At 57.6% G+C, this 18,753-nt stretch overlaps 1 protein-coding gene across 1 annotated transcript in view; it reads left to right on the forward strand.

Moving 5' to 3' along the window:
* MYO18B (myosin XVIIIB) overlaps positions 1-18,753 on the forward strand; it is a 76,362-nt gene that overhangs the window by 20,160 nt on the left and 37,449 nt on the right. The window contains exons 14-28 of the mRNA XM_059827839.1: positions 1,587-1,779; positions 3,205-3,285; positions 3,766-3,913; positions 4,045-4,204; positions 5,440-5,623; positions 6,393-6,567; positions 7,191-7,300; positions 10,029-10,094; positions 11,862-11,990; positions 12,288-12,431; positions 13,609-13,698; positions 15,502-15,621; positions 15,746-15,854; positions 16,482-16,606; positions 17,635-17,789. Of these exons, the coding sequence (XP_059683822.1) occupies positions 1,587-1,779; positions 3,205-3,285; positions 3,766-3,913; positions 4,045-4,204; positions 5,440-5,623; positions 6,393-6,567; positions 7,191-7,300; positions 10,029-10,094; positions 11,862-11,990; positions 12,288-12,431; positions 13,609-13,698; positions 15,502-15,621; positions 15,746-15,854; positions 16,482-16,606; positions 17,635-17,789 (1,989 nt within the window). The remainder of the gene's footprint in view (positions 1-1,586; positions 1,780-3,204; positions 3,286-3,765; positions 3,914-4,044; positions 4,205-5,439; positions 5,624-6,392; positions 6,568-7,190; positions 7,301-10,028; positions 10,095-11,861; positions 11,991-12,287; positions 12,432-13,608; positions 13,699-15,501; positions 15,622-15,745; positions 15,855-16,481; positions 16,607-17,634; positions 17,790-18,753) is intronic.

Consider the following 18,753-nt stretch of genomic DNA (forward strand, 5'->3'; position numbering starts at 1 on the left):
TCTGCCCCAGGGGCTTGTCCTCACTCTGCTTATTTCCATCTGGAGAGCCAGGATGGGAAGGACATCCTCTGTGGCCTGACGTATCTCTTTCTTCAGGTGTCGTAAATCCGAAATGGTCTATTTGGATAAATGGAATAATTTAACACTGGGGTAAGGATCAGGCCCCCACACCATTCTGTTTTCTCAGTTCTGATGAGCAGCTCAGTTTGTTGAAGTCAGCCTCCACGTAAAACCTGGTGCCCAAAAATACTCTGTGTTGTTGCTGCAGGTTTATTTTAACCTGCAGTTGAATATTTTTATTGTAATTCCTAGCAACCACGTTCCAAAGGGAAATTGCTGACGGTGCTCTAAGGGCTGACAGAAGAGCAAAATGATGCTGATTCTCCCGAATAACAGCATTAACTCAGGATGTGTCCCAGGTCCCCTCTTCCCTTTAAAGGTAGATTTGTTTTGCCCATCTTTATTTTCCACACCAGCCCACCAAAGCCTATTAAACCATTGCAACAATGATCCAGGTGAAGAAGCATGTTTCAGTGCATCAGGAAAACGCTCTCAGCAAGTTGATGGTGAATGTGAATCTTTTCAACTCCGGTTGCAGGAGGGTTCTGCGATGAAATTCTGCAAGCAATCCACAAATATACTTTTGTTTCTTCATTCAACCCTGTGCTTTCATGGAGGTGCGGGCATCCTTGGTGCCTTGCTATCGAGGAGAAACGCATCTCCTTTACTCTCGCCGAAGCTGCTGCGGGCTGCCTGCCGGCGGGGCTGCTGGGGAAGGGGCAGCACTGCAGCCGGCAAAGCAACACAACACGGTGGCTGTTGCAGAAATATACATTAAAAACAATCTCAGAGGTTTCTCAGGGTCAGATTCCCCTGCTGTCCTTATCTGAAATACTCGAAATGGCTGCAAGCAACATTTTAAGAAGTAAACAACATCTCTGTTGCTCCCAAGAGGCTCCTTGATGTCTGCTTCTTAGATCGTGCCTGTTACGGGCTGCGCTTCCCGTCAGAGATTTCCTCAGGAGCTGAACGTCGGCAGCTTCCCTCGTAGAAACACCGCATGGCACGGCGCAGCGCGGCAGCTGGGGCTTCGGACACTTACACTGCCCTCAGTGTTGGCGTCACGTGCCAGTTTAGCTGCTTTTCGAATCAACCGGTCCATTAAACTTAACACGTTTGGAGGAAGATGTGGTGCTTTAAATAACTAGAGGGCCAGGATGGGGCCAAGCGTGGGAAGAGCGGCATCTCACCCCGCCCCACCGTTAAGCGTTCGTTAGGCCAGGTCAGGAGCAGCCCGTGCCACATGTCTCCGTCTGGGCTGGGAGGAGACGCTGGCTTGTGTAGATCCAAGAGGTGGGTGAAGCCTAAGGGAGAAGCAAGCGGGCCGTGCCAGGAGGTGCGGGTGCTCCCTGACCGGAGACACTGGGAGAGGGGAAGACGGGAAGCGCTGGGCTGGTCGCTGCTGCGTGGGATGGTGCCCACCCAGGGACGTGCACGTCGGCGGGAGGAGGCAGTGGCACCTCTGGAGGCAGAGCTCAGACGCGTCCGTGGGTAAAACCCCGTGGTGTGTGCGGCTCTTTCCCCAGGTCTTTCTCCTCCCAGCACCTCTCCATGGCCTCCATCGCGGTGGTGGACACTCCTGGCTTTCACAACCCACGGCACCAGCGGGGCGAGCGAGCGGCGACTTTTGAAGAGCTCTGCCACAACTACGTGCATGAGCGGCTGCAGGCCCTGTTCTACGAGAAAACCTTTGTTTCGGAAATGGAGAGGTACAGAGAGGTGAGGAGCGAGGGCTGGGAGCGGTGTCCCAGGGAGCCGCTTCCCAGCACCTGGGGACGGGGCTGCCATTGACCCAACCAACGGGTCCCTGTGCCCTGCTGTGCTGTGACCGAATAACACAGTTCAGCAGCGTTAACGGGAGGGGTGTTGCAGAAATGAGGGGTCTGTACAGAGCGGTAGCCTTGAGCCAGGTCTCTTGTCCCGCCGCTGCCCCAGTCATGGATCCTCTTGGGTATTTCTGACGTGCTAGAAATGCCAGGCTGTCTGGGCATCAGTTTGGGCAGGCTTCTTCCAGCTCAGGAGGCTTCGCACCCTTCTGTTGGTGCAGCTGAGTTTTTTCTCAGGTGCTGAATAATAGAGAATAGAAAGGAAATTGATAAATTATTGCAGAAAGAAGCTGCTGAAAAATCTACAAGCAGAGATGAACTTACTAGGCTTGCAGATGTTACTTTAATACCTCTAGCCGTGGGAAAACTGTTGAATTCGCAGGGCTTAATATTCACATGTCACTTGTGCCAAGCAAGTATATTTGTGCCCTTCACTAGTGATAAATATGTAGTTACTGGCTGAGCTTGAAATGACAGCGGGCTCAGCAGGCTCCCCTTGCCTTGGCTTTGTTGCTGGCTAAGGATGGCTGCCCTGGTGCAAGACGTTTATCTGTTAGCCACGGGACTGCGACTGTGAGCCCGAGCCCCACTGACCCATATACTCCCGGAGCTGGGTCACACGTGGGGGTGACGGTGGCACGTGCTCTTGGCGGGAAGAAACTCGGGTTCGGCTGCTGCTTTCTGCTCCACCTGCATGCTCAGGCTGCAAACCTGAATCCCTGAGCAAAATCTCACCCTGTTACCATGGAGAGACATTAAAGCTACAGCTCTTGCTGAACATCCCCGGGTCACATGTGAGCAAGAGCAAGCCGTGCTTACCCTGTCCCTCCCGGGGGGCTCCCCACGCTCCAGGGCACGGCACGGGGGGGTGTCGGGAGCGGGTGCTGGAGCTGTGGGTGGTGGGTGAGCCCTGCAGCCGGGGGCTCGCAGCCTGAAGCCCTCGGTTGAGAAAGGGAAACAATGCCTGCAAGATGCAAATTAAATAATTGATTGCTTTCTTGGTGCTTTCTCATTGAGTCTTCAGTTATTGTCATATCCATGATTTATGCAGCTTGTCTGACATCCACAAAGTGCTGCAGAAGCCCGTTGGGTGCGGTGGTCCCGACAGCCCTGCCCATGGGGGCAGATGTGGTCGTGCCTCTGTGTCACAGTGGAGGTGTCTCCGGTGGCTGCTCCGCTCCGCCAGCACTGGATCCCCATAAAGCCGAGCAGGAGCACAGCCCACACCATCCTCCTCCCCCTGTGTGCAAACAGATCTCCTCTTGGCTTTCAGATGCCAGACCATGACTGAAGCAAGCTTTTAAATAATGTTTTCCAGGAAAATGTTGAGGTGTCTTTTGATCTTCCAGAGCGCTCGCCACTGGCCACGCTGTCCATCATTGACCTGAGCTCCTCACAGGTAACCTGTCCTGGTGGCCACGGTGGGAGTTGGTTGCTCTGGCCGTGCTTGAAGCATCCTTGTGCTCAGAGGAGTGAGGATTTCAGAGGCAGAGTGGGACGTCACAGTGTGTTTTGCACAGAGCAGCCTGGGGTGTTGCAGGGGAGGGCACAGCATCAACCAGGCTCTTTTCGGCTTTTTAAAATACAAGCACCCTTCCTGGTCAAGCCCTGCGCTCCAAGCATCCCTCCCAGCCCGGCTGCAGAGCCGGGATGGCTGGCCCCTCTGGGGACACCGTGTGACTGTGGAGGTCTCAAGGGTGATGTCTGGAGCTGGATCAGGCCAGGAGGGTTTCCTGACGCTGGTCTGGGGCAGGGGACACGTTTGAGCAGAGGTGGTGGGGAGCAGGGTGGGAGCAGGCTGGCATGGCTGTGGCTGGAGCCGGCTGCCCGCAGCGCTCCTGCCCCTTCCCCATCACCAAGGGCCGTCTCTCTTCGGCAGCCGCAGGTGCTGCCCGGCAGCCCGGGGGCTGATCGCAGGGGGCTGCTGTGGATCCTGGACGAGGAGGTGCTGATCCCAGGCTCCGGGGACGGCGCTGCCTTCGACCGCCTGTGCTCCTACTTCGCCTCGAAGGGACCCGATCAGGAGGGTAAGTCTGGGTCAGCTCAGCTGCCCATCCTTTGGCATCACCATTTAGCTTTGGGAATTTAAGAAACCATGCAATAAAATAAATATCTCACTGGACTTTTCCTCTCGGGCGATTCTGGGGTGCTGTTGCAGGGGACGGCTACATGCGCAGGTGCGAGCAGGCACTGCACTTTGAGATCTCCCACCAGCTGGGCACGGACCCCGTGCGCTACGACCTCACGGGCTGGGTCAGCAAAGCCAAGCTCAATCTCTCGGCACAAAACGCCATCCAGGTGCTGCAGCGGTCCAAGGTGTAAGTACGAGGGGGTGCCGCAGTGGTTTGCCATGGCACCAGCGGTCATCTCTGAGCGTGTGAGAGCGGTTTGGGATGACTCCCACCATGAGCCGTGTTGCTCCAGCTGGGGCTGGAGATTGAAACCTGCCCCAGCTCCGAGAGGTGGTTCGTGGTGGGGAAGGCGGAGGGTTGTGAGGCACCCCAATGGGGAGGAGAGGACCCATAGCCTGGCCGAGGTCAGCCAGGGTGGGCAATGGCCTTGGCACTGGCTGCGAGGGGTCCCTGCCTGTCCCCCCACCTCCTGCCCCGTGCACAGCCCAGGGGATGGAGCTGATCTGGCCTCGGGTGGGCAAGGAGGGGACGGGATCTCGAGCAGATGTCTGTGGGGCAGCCTGAGGCACCTGCCCACACCAGCGTTGCATTGCTGGAGTCCAGCTCCACCCGGGGGGGGAAAAACTGCAAGGAAGCTGGAAAAAACCACAGCTTTCAACCCAGCTTTGTGGGAATCCTGAGAGTTCAGTTAAGGTGGGGGGAGCAGATGTCAAGTGATTTGACTTACAGCCATCAAGCCTCCGGGCTGACTGACAGCCAGATGTACACGTTGTGATTGCAGTAGATGCTACAGAGCGAGCTGGTGAATGATGCTGCGGTGAACAGCTTTCCATCAAAGTTGTCTGGGTTCTTCAAGTCAGCAGATCTGTGCCATTGACGTTTCAGTGGGGGTCTCCTCCTGCAGATGTGGGCAGTGTGGGAGTGGGGCACATGGGGGAACCCCATGATGTCCTCGGCTCCACAGTGCCGTGGGGTTGGGTGTCCGGCGGGGGTCGGCGCCACAAGACATCACTGTCTGCAGCTCCACGTGCAGCAACCACTCAGGTTTTCCCCATCGCTTCGAGGAACCTTGTAAACTAAGTTGGAATTGAAATGTAATCGAGCTGCTGCAGATGTCTTCACACAGAGGATGATTTTAACCTTCTGCTTAAACACTCCCAGCTCATTTTGTTTCGGGCTTCAATTCAGGAAAGTTTTAATAGCAGTGAACAGCTCGGTGCCCGAACCAGAGAGGAACAGAGGGGGCGGGGGGTGTCCTGGCACCCCTGCTCTACTCCCTTGTCGGGTGCCCTGCGGCAGCACCAATGCCGAATTCAGAGTGCTGGGCATTGCATCCCTGTTGAAGGGGCTGGGAAGCAGAGGATCCCTGGTGCCGGCACTGCTGCAGCCCCACTGACCCGTCTCGTTGCTCACCCCGACAGAGACGCCGTGAAGGAGCTGGTGTTGCCGCGCTCGCGGGCGCCGCTGGCCTGCCGCGCCGTGGCGGGGCTGGAGGGACACTCCCAGGCGGTCCTGCACCGCAACGGCTGCGTGAGGAAGACCTTCGCCAGCAGCTTCGCAGCCGTGAAGAAGAGGTCGGTGTGCGCTCAGCTCAAACTGCAGGCGGTGAGTGCGGGCACCGGGAGCCTCGCGGCTGCAGGTTGGGGTGTTTGCAGCACTGCGTATCCCGACCCCACACTGAGACCCAGCCTTAGACACAGTCCTCCTTAGCGGGAGCCCCGCAGCCCCCGGCAGGCACCTCCTGCGCCGCGGGGCTGGGGGTCACCATTGCAGCTCTGTGTCCCGCAGGGCTCTTGGTCCAGGATGCTACTCTGGCTGCGGGTGGCCGCAAGCCTCCCCAGCACCGCTGTCGCTCAGGGAAAGCATCCCAGGCAAACAAATCATAAAGCAGATCACACACGCACCTTGCTGTGCCGCTGCTTAATCCTCTTAAGCACTCAGATGAATAGACTAGCTCTCCGTGCTGGGCACGTGCCAAGCTCCTGCTGATCTCAGCCATAATTAGGTGCCTAAAGTCTCTCGAGGAGATGAAGCTCATTCTCCGTAGACTCCCTGGCCAGCCTGCTTTGTGGTCCCGGCCATCCCTGGCAAACCCCCACTCAGCAACCCTCAACCCTGGTAACTTTTGGTAGCCCATCAACCAAAAAGGTGGGACATTAGGAGGAAGGGTCCCTCTCAGCATCTGAGACCTGCACTTTGGGCTCCCCTCTCTGACCGAAGCTGTTGTTCCTAACATGCCCTTGAGCTTTGAGGGCTATGAGGGTGGCTCCTTTACCTGCTCAGACACCTGACGGAGGGTGCATGGGGAGCGTTTCCCACCACATGCTGCCCCTTCGCCCCCTTCCAGCCCCGCTGACCTCTGCTTGCCTGGCAGGACGCGCTCACAAACCTTCTCCGACGGTCCCAGCTGCACTTCATCCACTGCCTCCTCCCGGGAGTCGGGGCGGATGGGTCGGTCCCTGATGCAACCCTGCGGCTGGACGTGCCGACCCTGCGAGCCCAGCTGGAGGGGTCCCAGCTCCTGGATGCCCTGCGCCTCCACCGCATCGGTACGCCCCGGCCCTCCACCGCTGCTGTGTGCCGTGCCGGTCCCACCTGCTGGTGCTGCCCTGCCGGCAGCTCAGCCCTTCCACGCTTTGCTCATCACCTGCCTCTTGCCAGCCCCACTTTAGAAAGCCCCTGAGTTTTTATTGCTGCTTTTTGCAGGGGTTGCCCACACCTCTCCTGCCCACAGCCTGCTGTGCTGCAGGGTGGCACAGCCTGAGCATGGTGGCTGCAGATCCGGTGGGGTTCCCCCGTGTTCCCCTTGGAGCATCCGTGCATCAGGCTGTACCTTCACTGACCGCGCTCACAGTCCATGCCAGGGGGAGGAGGACCCATGCAGGAGGCCCAGGGGAACCTTTTGCCCAAACACGAGGCACTGGGATGGCATCTGGCCACCTCAAGCGCATCTCCACTGCTTCTCTGCTCCCTCCGCCCTGCCCTCGCTGGAGGGGTTTCTCTCTGCTAAGGGCAGCTCCCCTGGTCCCCACCACCTGTGATGACTTTTGCTCTGTGCAGGATGTGCCACCCTTCACAGCAGCCCCCACCACCGGTTCCTTCCCCAACATTTCGGTGCAAGCCACGTGCCCTTGGGCTGGAGTGGCCCCCAGCAATATCTTTCTGCCCCCAGGGTATGCGGATCGCCTGCTCCTCACCCAGTTCCGCCGGCGCTTCCAGGTCCTGGCTCCGGACGTCATGAAGAAGTACACATCTGCCTACGAGGTGCCCGACGAGAGCAAGGTGCGTCCCGTGCTGGCCCGGGGAACGCGGACTGAGAGCCCCACGTAGGGCTCTGCCAGTGCCGGAGCTCTTCCAGCCCTCCCCAACGTGGTCAGGGCTTTCTTTGCAATGAGGAGCAATTCCCGGAGCTCCCCGCAGGCAGCCCCCGCGCTGGATTGCCTGTACCCTGCGTGAGCCCGGCTGTCCTCTCTCCAAACAGGCTGGGTCACGCCAGCATCTCCCTGCCCTGGGAGAGGAGCTGCTTCCCCGTCCCTGCCTCACTCAGGCATTCAGTGTGGCTGATATTATTCCTTTGGCTGCTGTAGGGTCAATACCCGCACGTCTGTGGGCTGCTGAGCTCCGGCGTCTTCCGAAAGCTGTGCGTGATGCTCCTTTGCTGAGTTGCTGCAGGACCTGCCATGGGTGGGAGCGCACATCTGGACAGCTGTTGAAGAGCTTTAGTAGCAGGGTTGTCAGTGCAGGTCCAGGGGTTTCTTAAATGTGAGGCTGTCCTCAGGAACTAGGAATGAAGGAGAAAAACCACGTTCAGCAAGGCCCAGGGTAGCTCACAGGCATTCGCAGTGCTGCTGGGAAACGGCGATTGGGTTTGGGAGTCCGTGGGGTCAGCCCGTACGTCCGGGCTCTGGGCGGTCGGAGCTCTCTCGCAATGATCAGAAGTGATCTCGCAGTGGGGCTGCATCCTGCGCGGGTGCAGCCCTCTGCAGCGCTGGGTTGCAGGGGGTGGCTTTGCATCCCGCTCCTCTTCACCCTTCCCATGCGTGCCTGAGTGCAGAGGGACGCGGACCCTCCAGCAACCTGGCAGAGCAGCCAAGCTCGGCTCTTCATCCCGGAGTTTCTCCCCTCTGAGGACTATTTTTGCAAAGGCAGTAAACATGCCTGGCGTGGGCTGCATTTGCCAACGTTATTGCACCGTGGAGAGGACTTGGAGAAATCAGCCTGGAAATGAAGCCTGTTACTGCTTTTTTTAATACTCAAGAGGAAATCCTGCTTGCTGAGGGCTGTGCCTCGGTCCTCCGGTGCTCTGGCTGCGTGCCTGGTAGGTCTCGTTTTGCAGGACGGGGCACAAACTGTGGGACTGGAGGTGTGTGCAGAGGGCAGGATCCATGCATCGCGCTGGCCCGGCGCAGCAGCACCCATCCCTCGCCCTGCCTCCCTCAAAAACCGTCTGGCTGAGGACAAGCCAGGCAGCATTCCCAGGGACCCAGTGGAGCAGGGACCGTGGAGGATCCTTGGGACCAGGCATCACCTGCCTTCAGGCACCTGTAAAGCAGCAGCCCAGGGTGGCTCCTCGCCTCCTCCCACAAAGCCCGAAAGCCAAAGGAGCTCAGGAATGAAGGCAGAGATTTGCCAGTTTTATTTGTTTCATAATAAATTTGTAGAAAAAACTGGGGAGAACCGGCCCTGCCCCTGGAACAGGCTATGAGCGAGCCGAGAAGCACTGAGAGCCAGGAAGAGCCGAGGGGAGATGAATTAAACATGGGCACGTGCTCTGTTGTGCAAACTGCCAGCCAGTGTGTGCAAATTCAGTTAAGACCTCGGGATTTAATAAGACAAGTTTGACAGTCGGAAAAGGTCAATATTGTTATTAAATGCTGTAAGGAGGCAGAGGGTGCCTCATCAGCAGCGTGTAAGGAGGGGATCTGAAAAATCCCATCTCCCCTGGAGCTTGTTGCCACGCGGTTTTGTTAGCTGGAGACTGCTTCCCGGTGAGCTGCATTAACTCGGCTGCTGGAGCACAAAAGATGCTTGTCTGTAGCGAGGGTGTGACGGTGCAGCAATAACCGACCCTGCCATTGTGCGTGGTGGTGGTCTGTACCCCATGCACTTGCATGCTCTGTCCCCACCTCGCCCCGGTGCATGCACGGCTGCTGGCGAGGGCTAGGGCTGCGCTTCTGCTGCAGCGAGGTGCTCCCGGGGCTGTGCCGAAATATCTCTCACGTGGGTTTGTCTGTCGTGGAGGAGATGAGCGAGGCCGCCGGAGGATGTTGTATGGAGTGAAGTATTAGTGGAGGATTTTTGTTACGATTTCTGTAGCTCTGGGGTTTTCAGATCATCCATTTGTCCAGATAGTGTTTGCTGCCCTGGGGAAATGTGTGGTATTGCTGGCTGTTACACTCGCATGTCGGTCCAAAGCTCAGAGTAATTGAGTTCAGGCTTCTCCTACAGCTCGGGACTAATCTCCTGCTTGCCTCCCCGCGGGGGCTCAGCTCTGCGCCGGTGGGCTCGGGGGGGAACTCGGTGCGTTCCCCCCTGCTTTCGGCTCCACAGGCTGAGCTGCTGGTGAGCCGGGCGGGGGGGAGCGCCGGGGGCTCGCAGCGGAGCAGCGCAGTTGGACCCGGCTGGATGGTGCCGGGCCAGGCTCTCACCTTCCCCGGAGCAGCCTCTTTCCGTGGCCGCCCGTGCATCGGGGTCCTTCCAGACCAGGGATGGCAGCAAAAGGGGGAAAGTCTTACATGCAGCTGCAGATCTGCGCTCCCCATCCTGCTGACAACCTGCAGGGCAGAAAGCCTTTCTCGCACCCGGACTCGGGGCTGGGCAGCCGTTTTGGAGGCTGCTCTTGGGCTGGGCGGGTGCGCTTTTGCGAGGGGCAGAGGAAACGAGAGCACAGCTGGATGCGCCCTTTCTGGGTGCCCGTAAGGACCGGCAGTCTCTGCGCCCCGTTTCAGCAGGCTCGTGCCAGGGTGTAAATGTTTTCTGAGCAGCTCTGTGATGTGCTCCTTCTCCGCAGGCTATAGAGGAGCTCTTCCAGGCGCTGGATCTGGAGAAGAGGAGCGTTGCCATAGGACGCAGCCAGGTACGACGGCTCCGGCCTCTGCTTCCCCATCGCTCTTGGTGCGACGGGCGCAGCCAGCCCCGCGCCGGGTGCTGCCAGCTGCCCAAAGCTCCCCAAACTGGAGAGAAAGCCTCTCCGCTGCTCCCCGCAGTGCCCAGGTGGGCTGGGAAGCCAAGCCTCGCCAAAAATCAAAGCGGAAGGCTCCTAATTCACATTTGAAAGCCTTACCCTGGGTAAACTGTGTACCTAATTGTCAAAATCTGGCCCCTGGTGGCATTTAAGTTCCTAATTACCTTTGATGTCTCATGGGAGTAGATGGGGCTTGGACCGCTCATGGTTTTGGTGGGCTGGGGTTAACACCGCTGAGCTGGCCAGCTGCTGGTGCAAGAGTTGTCGCGGCAACAACATTTGAACTTAAATGGGATCATCTCAAAGAAAAATTAATTTTGCATGCGTGCTTGCCTTCAGCTCTGGGAGTCTATAAAAGAAAGAATTCATGAAATGGTTCTGTGGAGCAAAATAACTTTCTTTTATCCCGCACAGTGCAGTTTGCAATTATCTCTTCTATGAAACCCTTGTACTTAATCAATAGCGCGATAGCAGCTCCAGTCACATCTTGTTATAGAGGAGTTAGTTTTGCCATCGCTTTGAGCATTGATTTTGTACTAGCTTCTAAAACTTGCTGGCTTGTGAAGTTAATACAGACATTAATGAGACAATCAAATAGGTGATGGAGCAATCACAGCATTATCTCAAGAAAGTGAGGTTCCTTGGAATTGTTCTTTGATTCAATTTGGCATCTTTAAAACACAGCTCTTTAAGTACGCCACCGGCTTCACAAGTGTAATTCAGTTTTTATTAAAGCTGTATTATGCAAATGGTGCACAATATTCAGGAGTGATTGGTCCCATATCCTGAGAGCTTTGCCAGGCAATGACGAGAGACGTCTTGCACTCTGAGAGATCGATACGGGGCTAAATTCGATGGCATCAGCAAATCTGTATCATTTATGAGGTGTTTCTGACAAGTTCAGTTAAAGAAAATGATGTGGTTAATTCTGTTTTTCCTATTGTAAACCAGCATCTTTGCTGTTACCTGTGTGTATCTGTGTTCGCTGTCAGCAGTGCTGTTGCCAGCAGCAGTAGCCCTGCCGTCCAGGCAGCGGGTGGGAAATGGGCAGTGGCCCGAGGGAAGAGCTTCCAGGACTTGCAGCTTCTTGGGATGGTTGATGCCTGTGTCAAAAAGGAGGGAGAAGAGGCAGGGACAGAGAGCAAATGCCAGCGTGCGCACAGTGCGAGGGCCGGATCCCGAAGGGCTCTCAGCAGCCCAGTCCCCGGGGAGTCAGTGGGAGCTGGGCAGCCCCGAACGCACCGTTTCGGCGATGCCCAGGGGCGGGAGATGGAGGGGCGGGTGGAAGGTGCTCTCTGGGACGTGCAGCCATCCACTGCCAGGCTCGGGGATGGGACGGAGTCGGGACACAGCTCCCTCTTGCTGTCCCATGAGTGTCCCCAGGGAGGTGGGTGCCAGGGCCAGCTCAGGTGCCTTCGTGGCACGGGGCAGACAGGCGTGTTGTGGGTTTGGCAAGGTAGGGCTGGAGTCTCCTTCCAGCCCAGCGTTTCGGGCTGATGCAGTGATTGCACTTGCTGGTCCCGGCCAGTCCACGGACCTTCAGTCTCCCGCAGGTCTCGGGGGAGGCTGCCAGGTCTTAGCCAGAAATACGTCCCGTTGGCTGCGGGCAGGTTTCGGACCCTGTCCTGGGGGTGCGTAACCTCCGTTGCTTGCTGTCAGGTTTTCCTGAAGCCGGGGGTCATCTCCAGACTGGAGAAGCAGCGTGACAAGTTGATAGCCCAGAAGATGATCCTGCTCCAGGCTGCTTGCAAGGGCTTCCTCAGCCGTCAGAAGTTCAAGAGGTTGAAGGTATCCATCCCGCGGGTCGTGGATACCCTGTGCCCACCAAAGCACAGGCTCGGTGCTGCTGTGATACAGCCCAGAGCATCCAAATAACAGCTCTTTGAGCGGAGCAGGCTGCTCCTTTGAAGGGTACCCACTCTGCCCTGCCCCGTGGGCAGCAATAAGGTGCTGCGCTGCCATCCCCTGCGGTGCAGAGCTCCTCCACCACCTCATCCCTCTCCATCCCGGTGTCCCAGCCTGGTTCTTCCCGGGGGGCTCAGTCGTGGCTGGGCTCGGGGCACTGCCGGCCATATCTCCCCACAGATCCAGCGCCTTGCCATCCACTGCATCCAGAAGAACCTGGTGGTCTTCCAGGCGGTCAGGCACTGGCCTTGGTGGCAGCTGCTGAGCCGCGTGCGGCCCTTGCTCAGCGTCAACCTCGCGGAGGAGCAGCTCCGCGCAAAAGAAGTATGCACCAAGTGATGGGAGGGGACAGGATGGGATGGGACGGGATGGGATGGGATGGGACGGGATGCTTTAGGGGCTCTGCCTGCTGGGTCGGTCAAACTGGAAGTCACTTCTGCCCAGGCAGAGATGTTTTGCTGTCCATCCAGAAGTCATCATCTGTTCTTAGCACTGCAGTCTTTGCCCCCAAGTAATGTGTTTTGCAGAGCCGTGGAGGGAGAAATAACTCTCCTTCCTTAAAGGGACAGCAGCAAATGCACCAAGTCCCCGCAGCCGAAGCCCCGTCCCAGGGCAGAGGCTGCCCCACTGCCCTCCCTGTGCCCCCCACGACCTTGGGGCTGGGTCTGCTGAGCCAAGCCCCTTGGGGACGGGTGCCCCGCATCAGTCTGTGGGATGATGAATGATGAGCAGCCAAACACATCCTTGACGCAGGGGACTCTGTACTGTCACCAGAGCTGTACTGCCTTCCACCTGAGCTGCTGCTGGTGATGGGAGATGTTAATGGGCATTTGCTGACTCGGGAAAGGCACCTTTCACCCCTCTGCACTGTCTGAGGCCCGTGCTAAATTCTTAGTCTGTCTTCCTTGGCATCCTGCTCCTCCTCTTGCCTTAGTGAGGTTTTAACAAGATGTTTTCAGGCTGGTTCAGACAAAATAAAAGCTGCCCAAGCCTCTGTTTCTCTCTCCAAACCCGCCTGGGATCCATCAGGCCCCATCACCCGTTAACCTCTGGTTTTATCACAACTCTGCACGTTGTGCTTCTGCTCAGTGTTGGACATCAAAGCAGGACAAGGCTGCACCGAGCAGCTCTTTCTGCGGTTACAGCCAGGCTGCCTGAAAAAGGATCACAGAAAGCAATGTGGTAGCCTGCCAGGGCCCCAGGAACGCGCCATGAGCAAAATTCAGGCGTTTGGCTGTTCATCCCAGGCTTTTGAGGTTTGCTTCTTTCTCATAAAATGTGCTCTGTACGTGCACCAAAGCTGACATTCCCTCCAATGAAATTCATGTCAGGAGCTGTAGTCCCAGCAATTTGCAGTGAGTAGCCTTCAAAGTTGCCTAGTAAATTTTATTAATACGGCAGCTATGTCTCTCCCACTTATTTTTAACAGAAAACAAGATTTTCATAAATAAACTGAGGATGCTGGAGCTCTCCATGTGTGTTGTTTTGTAATCTTCCCTAGGAGGAGCTGGTGGCGCTGAGAAGGAAGCTGGAAAAATCCGAGCAGGCGTGCAGCGAGCTCAGGCAGACCGCGGAGAAGCTGGAAAGCAAGGTAGAGCCTGGAAAAAAGCCTCTGCCGCAGCCCTGCTTGGTCAAGTTGTAAATTAAACCATATTGGGATAAATATGACCACCAATTCCATCACAGCAGGAGGAGCCATGATCAGCCGAGGGTCGGGCAGGGGGCAGCTGCCGAACTGCCGGCAGAGTAACCGCAGCCAGAGGTGGTTCTCCGTGCAGGACCCGGACGGGCTGCGGTGCGCCAGCGCCAGCATTGCTGCAGGGTCCCTGCTGGGTGGGGTCCTGCCTGCCAGAGCAACGGGTCCCCCCAGGGTCTGCGCCCGGAGAGCAGCCCAGATGCACTGGGAATGGGCCATTCCCGGGGTGTCCCCGGGGAAAGCCTCGTGTCCACTCCGGCAAGGACAGACGTCACCTCGCGCTGCCGCTGGCGCGGTGTACAAGGCTGAAAAGTGGCAGTGTGAATGTCATCCTTCTGCTGACAAAAGGGTATAATTAGAATGGGAAATTACATACAGATGTATCATGTTCTCATTATGCTCTCAGGACTGCAGGCTCGCCGACCTCCGCAGACACCAGAATTGACTTAGTTTAATGGGACGAATGCTAATACCGAGGAGGCAGTGCACAGTAGAAGGGTCCTGCCTGTCCCCTGGCTCTGAGCTTGTCCCCGCTGTGCGCGGTGCTTGGGGGTTGGCAGCTACCAGGGCAGCCAGCGCGGCGGCCCCGTTGTGCATGTTGGAAGGGACTTGGAGGCGTGTTGAGGACCACGTGCATCGCCATCCGGCTGCTGGTCCTGTGCGGGGTCCCCCCTCAGATGCACAGGCTCCTGCGTGATTGCGGCTGGGCTTTTGTTAAGCACCAGGAGGAGCAGGAGCTCCCAAGTTTGCTATAAATACCCTGGGTTTACCCAGCTCGCCGTGCTGCGGCACTCACCCCTCGTGAGGGGCGGCCGAGCTCTGGTCTAGGTGTAACGCTGCAGCTCTGGTTAATGGTACCAACAACCCTGAGGGGCAGGGACCCCCTTCTCAACGGGAAGCCGCTAAAAATGATTTAGCTTAAGCGCTGTGTTGAAAATGAAATCACACCCACGAGGCTGGGACTGCTGAGCGAGGCTAATGCCTCAGGGCAGACCTAGAAAAATAGTGTCTCCCCAGGGAAAGAAAACCTATTGAATTTACTTACCGAGTTAACTTGTTGGACCCCCGAAGAGCTTGTGTAGGGTGCCTGCAAAATGTGAAGCGCCTTAAAATGCTGTCAGACGGAGGAGAAGGAGCATTGGAAGCCTGCGTGTTCCTGCTGGCCCTGCCACCTCTGCAGCCCCTCCTCGCTCGGCCGGATTAGCGGGACAGGCCATGTCCACCTCTGCTTTGCAGAAAGTGGAATTACTTCTCCAGACTAATAATCCCCCCCTTCATTCATCTGCTTGTTCTTTCGAATGAAACTTAATGCTCATCAGCTAGAGCGGTGCAGAAATCTGACGAGCCCTGCCTGCGGCGCACTGCAGGCAGCACGGTGCAGGCAGCACGGTGCAGGCAGCGCGCTGCTGGTGCCAGCTCCCGGCTCTGCGGCCGTAGCGGGCAGCTGCCTTGCCACAGGCAGCCATGCGAGGGGTGCAGCCACAGGCTCCAGCAACAGTTGCTCTTTGCTGGGCACTGCCAGCCTGGGCTCCCACCGGTGACACTGGTTGGTGGCGGTGTGCACTTACCACATCCCCTAAGCATAGGCAGGTGCCAAAGGAGAGCAGTCAGGACACTCTGGTCGATGCGGGCTGGCCAGCCCCACCCCGAGCCGATGTGCACAGCGACGCTCAGCCTGAATCCATGTTGCCCCCCCAGATCATCGACCTGACGACGGAGCTGTCGGACGAGCGGTACAAGGGTGACGTCGCCTGCCAGGTCCTGGATGGGGAGCGGGCAGAGAGGCTGCGGGGTGGCCGCGAGCTGCAGGAGCTGCAGGTAGGAGAGCCCTGAGCCATCGGGCTATGCCAGTGGCGATGCTGCACTCTCAGCATCACCTTGCTGGACCCGAGTGCCCTGGAGTCAGTGAAAGCTGCTCCCTTCCTTCCCCGGGTTTCCCCAGAGCAAACACGACCAAGTGCAGAAGAAACTGGAGTCGGTGGAAAAGCAGCTAGAAGAGGCCCAGCAGCTGGTTCAGTTGCGTGAGATGAAGATAAGTGGCTCTGGAGGAGGTAGGGGCATCCCTTCGGGGGCAATGCATGCTCTGGGCATCCAGCCTGACCTGTGGGGCCAGCACGGCCACGCCAGCGGGGCAGCAAAGCCTCTTGCAATGGGCAGAGGCTTGCCCTCCCCAGGCAGCTCTGCTCCTCCAGCCCCTGGCCACCCCAGTGTGCTTTTGGCACCCTGTCATTCTGCCTTGCTCTGCCTTGCTCGTCCGGCGGGGGCTGGCAGCGAAGGCTCGGTCGCACACAGCTCTGGCTGTTGCACTGGGCTGGGGATGCAGGCAGGGATTCTGCCTAAGGGCACTGCTGGTGCTCGCTGGCACTGCCCGGCACTCCTGGCAGCTCAAAGTGTGTTTGAAACATGTTTTGGAGTGATGAGGAGGCTGCTAAGACACAAGTGGGATGGGATGGGATAAGCATGCATGCTTTGCCTAGGGCAGGGGTACATGTGCTATGCGAGCCAGAGCAGCCCTGGGTGCACAAAGCAGAGCTGTACCCTACGAGCTCGGTGCTGGTGTTTGTGCCATACAGGAGCTGCGGTGCCGTTGTGCATTCGCCCATCCAACCCTGGCATGGCCGCTCGGGCTGGTCAGGCCTGAGCATCCACCCAGCTCCTGGGGGTCTCTTTGTTTGCAGAGGATGAGTGGCAAGTGCGCTTCGACTGCGCCCAGACGGAGATTGCCTTCCTGCGGAAGCGGCTGGCACAGCTGGAGGAGCGGCTGGAGTCCGAGCTGGGCGCCCGGACGGGGCTCGAGCAAAAGGCAAGTGCTGCCGGTGCCGGGATGCGGGAGGGAACAGGGGCTCCCCAGGGTCACGCCGAGGAGAGGGGCTGCTGCTAGAGACCGTTGTCCTCTCCTCGCTCCCGGGGCAGGCAAAGCTTCGCAGGGCTGGGGCTTGGAAACGCAGCCGTTTGCTGCTGATGCTCTCACTGACCAGGGGAAACAGGCTGTTTTCTGCTGGTTTGAGAATAAATACCCTAAAGCTTCCTTCAAGCTTAGAAAGTTACTTTTGCACCAGGACGTGGCAAAATTCAACCTTGGTCAAGCGTGAGCGCAGAATGGAAAGCTGTGGGGTGGAGAGGGGCTCAGCGGTGGGTCTTGGTGCTGGTCTGGCTTTTGGATCCTGGACTGGGCTGTGCTCGCTCCACCTGTCACGTGAAGAGCTGCTAATGTGAAGAGCTGGCAGCTCCCAGGCTTTGCCATGAGGAGGGAAAAAGCCAGTGTGCTTCTCTGAGCAGTGCCTGGGAGTCAGGTCACTTCCCATAAGGATAAAATAAAGACATGAATATTATTCATGGTACATTAAAAAGTAATAAGAAAAGCAGCCCAGTTTTAGGAGCTTCGGTAAAGCAAAACAGCCCATTTGTGTTCAGATAGTTAGTTTGGAATTACAGGCTTCATTAATGCAAGATTTTGTGTATTTAAAGTCATTGCTTAATGACTCCATTCCCTGGCTGGAGAGAGATCTGTTTGTCTTTCTGCCCCAAACACAATGCGAATCCTTGGGAGAACCCAGCTTGTTCGGTCCAGGCACTGCCTTTCGCAGAGAAACGCAGGGAAACTGGGGCAGATTTGCTGACTCAGCAGGAGGGCTGGGATGCTGCGGGCACACAGGAGGGTTCCTGGAAGTGTGGGGAGTCAGGGCACCTAAATTTGTCCTTGTTTGGCAAAAGATCTCTGGGTGAACCATCCCCTGGCGCCGGAGCAGGGCTGAGCCCCGGGCAGGGAGCGGCTGCGGGCTGCATGTGCCGCAGGGTCCCTCCGCCGCTCACCGCAGCCTCTGCCCGCAGCTCGGCGAGGTGCAGGCAGCATGTGAGGCAGCGAAGAAGGTGTCCCAGCAGCTGCGGCGGCGGTGCAGGCGGCTGGCCTGCGAGCTGGAGGATGCGCGGATGCTCGCCGAGAGCCAGCAGAGCCGCAGCCACGAGCTGGAGAAGAGGCAGAAGAAGTAAGGCTGGCGGGAGCGCCTGGCGGGGCTGGGGCTGCTGGAGCGGGAGGGCAGGGGATGGGGATGCTTAGGGTGGCTTCGGGTGAGGAGTTCCTGGAAGGGCTGCTATTTTTGTCTACTTCGACTGCTTGGAGGTTGCACCAAGCCAGGAGGTTATTTTTACATCCCGTTGCTGCGTGACTGTCACCCGCTTCCGTAACAGAAATCACTCCCAATGCGACGCTCGACGGCACCGTGCGGAGGGCTGCCTGGGGCTCGGAGGGCATGCTGGCTCCCGTGTCGCTGGGTGCAGGGGCACCCTCATGCCACAGTCTCCCAGGCTTCGGTGTGCCCTCGGCGCAGACGTGCCCACGCCGGGAGCGCTGCTGGCAAACGGGCACCTGGTGTGGAGGAGAGGAGCCCTATAGCTGAGAAATGATCCCCAGTGTTTTAATGCTGCTGTTTGGTACGCATGAAGGAAATAGGTTTTCTGCCCAAAAATAGGATGCAAAGACCAAGCAGGCACAGAAAACATGGGAAATCACCAATTGCCTTCTTTATAATTTCTTTTAATTTACACTTTATTGCTGGTATTCCCTGCTTGCCCGTGCTGAGACACTGACTGTGGGCTGGGGCTTGATCTGATCCAGAGATATGAAGGTGCTGAGAAGCTCCAAGGATTATTGCTCCGAAGCGGCAACACTTCCTGAGCTGAAATCAAACTCTTGGTGCGGCAGGGTCCCGTCTGGCCCTGGGGACGGAGCTGCCCATGGTGGCAGGGAGCAGAGGGCTGCTGCCAGCGCACAGACACATTTTGGGCTATTTTGGGTCTGTAGCAGCCGGTCTCAGCAGTTTTTTGCACTCTGCTCTTGGCGGCCGCCTGTGCGCACATCGCTGCTGCTTCATGCCATCCGCTTCTGCAGCTAGCACTTGTGTGGAATAATTAGGGATTCACAAAATGATGTCAGCACTTTGCAGACAATAG

Source organism: Gavia stellata, chromosome 21, assembly GCF_030936135.1.
Source record: "Gavia stellata isolate bGavSte3 chromosome 21, bGavSte3.hap2, whole genome shotgun sequence".
NCBI classification, from domain to species: Eukaryota; Metazoa; Chordata; class Aves; order Gaviiformes; family Gaviidae; genus Gavia; species Gavia stellata.